Source organism: Brassica oleracea, chromosome C3 (assembly GCF_000695525.1).
Source record: "Brassica oleracea var. oleracea cultivar TO1000 chromosome C3, BOL, whole genome shotgun sequence".
Lineage (NCBI taxonomy): Eukaryota > Viridiplantae > Streptophyta > Magnoliopsida > Brassicales > Brassicaceae > Brassica > Brassica oleracea.
In genome coordinates, this window is record NC_027750.1 from 47,548,873 (window position 1) to 47,554,661 (window position 5,789).

The 5,789-nt window shown below is 46.3% G+C and overlaps 1 protein-coding gene across 1 annotated transcript; it reads left to right on the top strand.

Annotated features, from left to right (window-relative positions):
• Positions 1-3,133: 3,133 nt before the first annotated feature.
• Positions 3,134-4,676, top strand: LOC106330768. The gene is made up of 3 exons (XM_013769186.1): positions 3,134-3,457; positions 3,525-3,979; positions 4,094-4,676. The coding sequence occupies exons 1-3, from the start codon at positions 3,134-3,136 to the stop codon at positions 4,674-4,676; spliced, it is 1,362 nt and encodes a 453-aa protein (XP_013624640.1).
• The last annotated feature ends 1,113 nt before the right edge of the window (positions 4,677-5,789 follow it).

Below are 5,789 nucleotides of genomic sequence, written 5' to 3' on the forward strand. Positions count from 1 at the left end.
CGATGGGAAATGAAAAACACGGGCTCATTTAAGTCGACATTAAGTCGACACTCACACAATCCCAAAAACCCTTCGAACAAACTTCCACCCTTTTTCTCTCTCGTTTCTCGGCCAAATCTAACGATTCTTACGCTCAATCCACTCGATTTTCAACTCTCTATCCGTTTAGATCAGTTAACCCACGAATCAACATAGTATAAACACAAAATTGAGTAAATTTTCGTTCTTGTGAGGGTTGAGATAAAATATGAACTAGAACCGGGATTTTCGGGCTTATATTGATCGATTTGTGTTGATGGAATGATAGAAGAGGGATTACTGATCGATTCTACTGATTATATATGCTATGCAAATCGAATTGCAGCAAATGGGTTTTTGCAGGTTCTCACGATGGAGACATCGATCGATGCTACCCATTTACATCGATCGATTTCATTATTGAAATATCGATCGACATCAACATAAATCTGTCGATCGACATCAACATAAATCTGTCGATCGATATAGACAATTACACCACCGAACTTCACTGATTTCATATTTCGTTTGTGAACTTTGCTTACAAAATGACGAAAGGAGAACGAAGCGGAGATTTGACACTGGCAGCACAGCTCCAGTCAGCGACAAACATCCTTGGCCAAGTGAGCGTGAGGACGAACCCATCCCCCTCTTCGACCACTTCGCCGACACTCGCGCTGCAGCCAAGAGATCGAATGCAGAAACCGTGCGATCGAAGACACATGGGATGATTATGACAGCATATTCTACTATGAGTGGCTGAGGGTTTCCATCGAGCTACCTGGTTCGTTGATCCGGACGTGATCAGACTGTTGGGTGTTGTGGTCAAAATCGGTTACGACGAAATTAACGTCGGAAAAACATTCTGATAAAATCTTTTCCTCCATAAAAACAAAAAAGAAGTCAAGAAAGAACGGAAAAAACTATCAAAGGTCTAATGATCAGTTCGTCGAATCAAGCAAGCTAGATCGTCCGTGGAATTCAGCTCGGCCGTTGGCCGAGCTGGACCAAGTCCAGTTCGGCGAACGGCAAAGCTGGATCGAACACGGATTCAGCTCGGCCGTTCGCTGAGATAGACCAAGTCATGTTCTGCGAACGGCCGAGCTGGATCGAACGCGGATACAGCTCGGCCGTTCGCCGATCTGGACCAGTCCAGTTCGGCGAATGGCCGAGCTGGATCAAACGCGGATTCACCTCGGCTGTTTGCCGAGCTGGACCAGTCCAGTTAGGCGTACGGCCGAGCTGGATCAAATGCAGATTCAGCTCGGCTGTTCGCCGAGCTGGACCAGTCCAGTACGGCGAACGGCCTAGCTGGATTGACCGGATTCTGTCTTCACCTCGTCCTCGTAACTCCACTCCTGAGATTGCATCGAACTCATTCTTGTTTCATCTCGATCGGAGGTATCATTGAAACTTTACGATTTAAAAACCGTAAGAACTCGTTTTTTCCTCGAAGAACATTCAGATTGGTCGTATAAAATGGCAATAGTTAGCTGAACACCCAAGGTTCCCTACACTATACGAGGAATTTGAATTTTCTTTGGAATCGACGTCGTTTCGGAAGCATTCTTATTATAAAATCATAAAAACGCCAAAGTCGGAAAACGGCCCAAAAAGGGCCAGAACACGGCAAAGAGCCCATTTATGATTTTATGGAACCAAGCCTAGTCGTTACGACGGTTTATCACTTATCGCCCAAAAGAAGATAAATGTCAAGTTTCCGAAGATAAAGTCATGTTTCCGAATATAAATACAGAGATCGAAGAAAAATGGAATATTTCCACGAAGTGATAAACTCGACCGAGGGCAGAAAGGGAAAAGGTAAACTGCCTTAGAAGGAGTATATAAGGGGATCGAAGCTTAAGGGACGAGACACACAATAATTTTTACTCAGAGCAGTACTTAGAGCGATTTAGGCAACTTTTCGTTTTTGTTATTCAAGCTGCGACTCAATTAGGTTTTCTGCAATCTGAGGTGCTAGAACTATGGGATTTCGCCGACAGCTCAAGCAGCCGAGGCATTTACCTTGTTGTAACACTCATACGCAGATTCAAAATAAGACCAATTTCGTTCTCTTTTCGATTCTCATATTTTTCTCGTCTGTCTTTTCGTGTTCATGATGGTTTGACGTGTGAATTAGCAGATATCTGGGATCTTTGGGAAATTAGGGCTTTCCTAACTTTCCTAATTCAACGGAAATCGACGGTGCGAATTTCGGTTCCCACAGTTTGGCGCTAGAAGGAGGGGAGAGGGTACGGATCAATCTAACTCTCAGCCACCAACGCTCGATCAGACATGTCAGCTGACGATCTCAACAACCAACAAACTCGCGATGGCGACGCCATCGACGACAACGTTGCCGCGGTTCACCTCAACACCGCAGCGTTTGAGGAGGTTCAGAAAATGTTCTCGACTTTCGAAAAAAAGTTGGAAGAACGAGACAAGGTCATGAGTTCTCTTGCTGAACAGGTCGAAAATCTAACGGCAAGAACCAGTGTCGTCCTTCCGCGTGGGACTACCCGAATCCACGGAAGGAGACTCGATTTCCCGAGTCCTTTGGACCGGTCCGGCAACACGCAAGGGAAAATGTCATGGCAAAATCCCGACGAAACCACTCCTGCGCCAACGCGGAAAAACCCGGGTGATCTTCCCCCTATCGTGGAAGACGAGGAAGAAGGAGAAATTGAGCGCGTCGATGTGGATTCTAGCAGTCAGTCCAAACCTGCGGACGAAGATGCAGACGTGCATCCGCGTCGTACAAGGAGTCATGCGGCTAAAGATGATTCCCAGTTCGACAATCCTATAACCGAAGAAGAAGAAGCTATCTTCTGGGAGTAATAGGAGGAACTGGCCGAGGAGTAGACTCGGAACACTTGCGGCAAACACCGACAAAATCGGAAACCTACTAGCGAGAAATTCCAGATCCGCGATCTTTGCGATCATCTCATGAAAACGGCTGTAGAAGTCAGAGCGGTGAAATCTCAGATTCACAACGCTACTAGCACCACGCCCGAGATCGATCTGCTGCTCGAAGAATCTCAAAAAACGCCTTTTACAACCCGCATCACCGGAACTTGGGTTTCAGACCCCAGAAAGATCAAGGAAACACCTTACGATGGAACAACCGATCCCAGGAGCAGCGATGGGGAGAGCCAAATTCAGAGAAAGCGAAAGGGATGCCGGCGAATGCCGCCTCTTCGTCGAAAACCTCCAAGGAGCAGCGCTTGAATGGTTCTCCCGCCTGAAGCGGAATTCCATTGGAAGCTTTCGCAAACTCGCCTTGGAGTTTCTCAAGCAGTACTCTATGTTCATAGACCGAGAAACCTCCGATGTCGATCTTTGGAGCATGTCCCAAGGAGAGGACGAGCCCCTCCGTGACTTAATAAAACTATTTAAGATTGTCATGGCTAGAGTCAGCGGAATAAGCGACAAAGTGGCAGTAGACAGACTCCGTAAAACGCTTTGGTATAAGTCAAATTTCAGGAAGTGGATAACCTTGGGATAAGCCACGTACGATTCAAAACGCGCTCCATAAGGCCACGGACTACATAACCATCGAAGAAGAGACGAAAATCTTATCTCAAAAACAGAAGCTCAAGAAAACTTCATTGAAGGACCCCGGGTCGGATCAGAAATATAAAAGAAGAAACCCTCATAACAACAAAAACGTCCATCATGGGGAAGAGGAGACCCAGGGAGCGCATAACTACGCCATCAATTCTGGACCAGAGCAAGGCCGGACAATGGGAAATACATGGACCCGTAATCCGAATTACGACGAGAACTCCTTCTGCGAATTTCATCAGGCCTGCGGCCATTCGACCATAAACTGCAAGGTTCTCAGTGCCAGGTTTGCCGCAAAGCTGCTCGCAGGAGAACTCGCCGAAGTATCTAACGTAAAAAATCTCATCTGCGACTCAAACTATCCTCCGAGAAACGATAAAGCGCCTCAAACCGAGAAGTCTCTCTGAGAGAACCAATCAGGAGAAAAGAGCGGAAGAAGGCAGGACGAGAAGGGCAACGACAATAGTCACCGCATAGTCAATATGATCATCGGAGGATCGTAGCACTGCAGCGATACCATCTCTGCCATCATCGCTTATGAGCACAAGGCTGAGATAAGCGCAAATTCGCTAACCTGGTACGCGCCTAGCGACTTCCCAAAAGGAGTGATCAATTTCGATGAACAAGAGGCCGGCAGGATCGATCAGCCCCACTGCGACCCCCTCGGGATCGATCTCGTGATAAGAGATCTCGAGGTCGTGAGAGTTCTCATCGACACGGGCAGCACGGTCAACGTCATCTTCCGCAACACTCTTAAGAGAATGAACGTCGAGCTAGGAGAAGTCGTACCATCCCCCAAGCCGCTAACCAGTTTAGAGGGCACGACCTCTATGACTCTCAGATCGATAAAACTATTCATTACGGCAAAAGAAATCACGAAGATCGTCGATTTCGCAGTCGTTGACCACCCAACCATCTACAACGTCATCATGGGCACACCTTGGCTGAACGCCATGAAAGCAGTCCCGTCGACTTATCACTTAGTCATCAAATTCCCGAATCATAGCGGAACTGCCGCAATATGGGGATCCCAGACAAAGTCGAGATGCTGCTTCCTGGCCGAACACAAACCACGGCAAATCACGACCGTCTAGATGGTGAAACCCAAACGGGCAAAGCTAACTCAAACGTCTACTGAAAAAGCTTCGAAAGAAGACGATCCAGAATCGTCAACTCAAGCAACGGCCAAAGAACAACAAGTTTCAAAGCCCAACGCTTCTACCCAACCGGAGGAAACAAACCAGGTAAAAGTCGTCGATCCTGCAACTAACGCGATTGACGCAATAGCCGAGTAAACACACTCGCACAAAAAGCAGAACTACGAGATGGCTTGATCCTCGAAGAGGGTACGTATGCAGCTCGTCCAAGGACGAGTTCAGCTATCCCCCCTCTCCAAAAGGGATAGCTGAAATATTTGCCTTGTACTCAATATTTTTGAAACTTTTTCGGCAATAAAATTCATTAATATCTCTCTTATTTTGGAGAAACATCTTGTTATGCTTTCGGAATACATCCAAAGACGACCAAAATGATTATTGTACGAAACTAAAAAGTGGAAACTCGCAACAAATCATCCTACCTCGAAACGGATCAACTCCACATTAACTTATCCGACAAACAAACTTCATCACATCGACTAAGGCATGGCCGTAAACAACAGATTCCATCATAGAAACTCATTCGCAAAAATGTTTCGGACGCACGACCAAAACACGAGACCCTGGTCTTTGATACTCAAATTATCGCTAAAAGTGTGTTTTCGAAAATAAAAATAAACGAGACGTCGCCTAGATCTTCAAAACATGCTCTCAGTCCGTTCGCGACTATAAATTTCAAACGCTCGTTGACTAGCCCCGCCGAGCACATTAGCCGTCCTAAACGAACGCATTTAGATCCATCCTAAGGATAGATCCTCTTACATCCTACTAGGATAAAATAGCGTGCTAAAAAGAAATCCAAAATTTTGGTCAGCACATTCGGGAGACTTAAAAATTGTCCTCGAAGAGATGCTCGATTCCTATCATACAAGTCGTTTAAGCCGGGAACATATCGCGGACATTAAAGCGGAATGGGGTCAGGTTAAAATCGCAACAGGCTAAACAACAGCCGATTAGTCATCGCAAAAGTCTTCAACCGAAAGTAAACCTAGGTCTTACCCTAAACCCAGCACACTTATCTCTAACGTCTGAAGGCATGATATCGAAAAG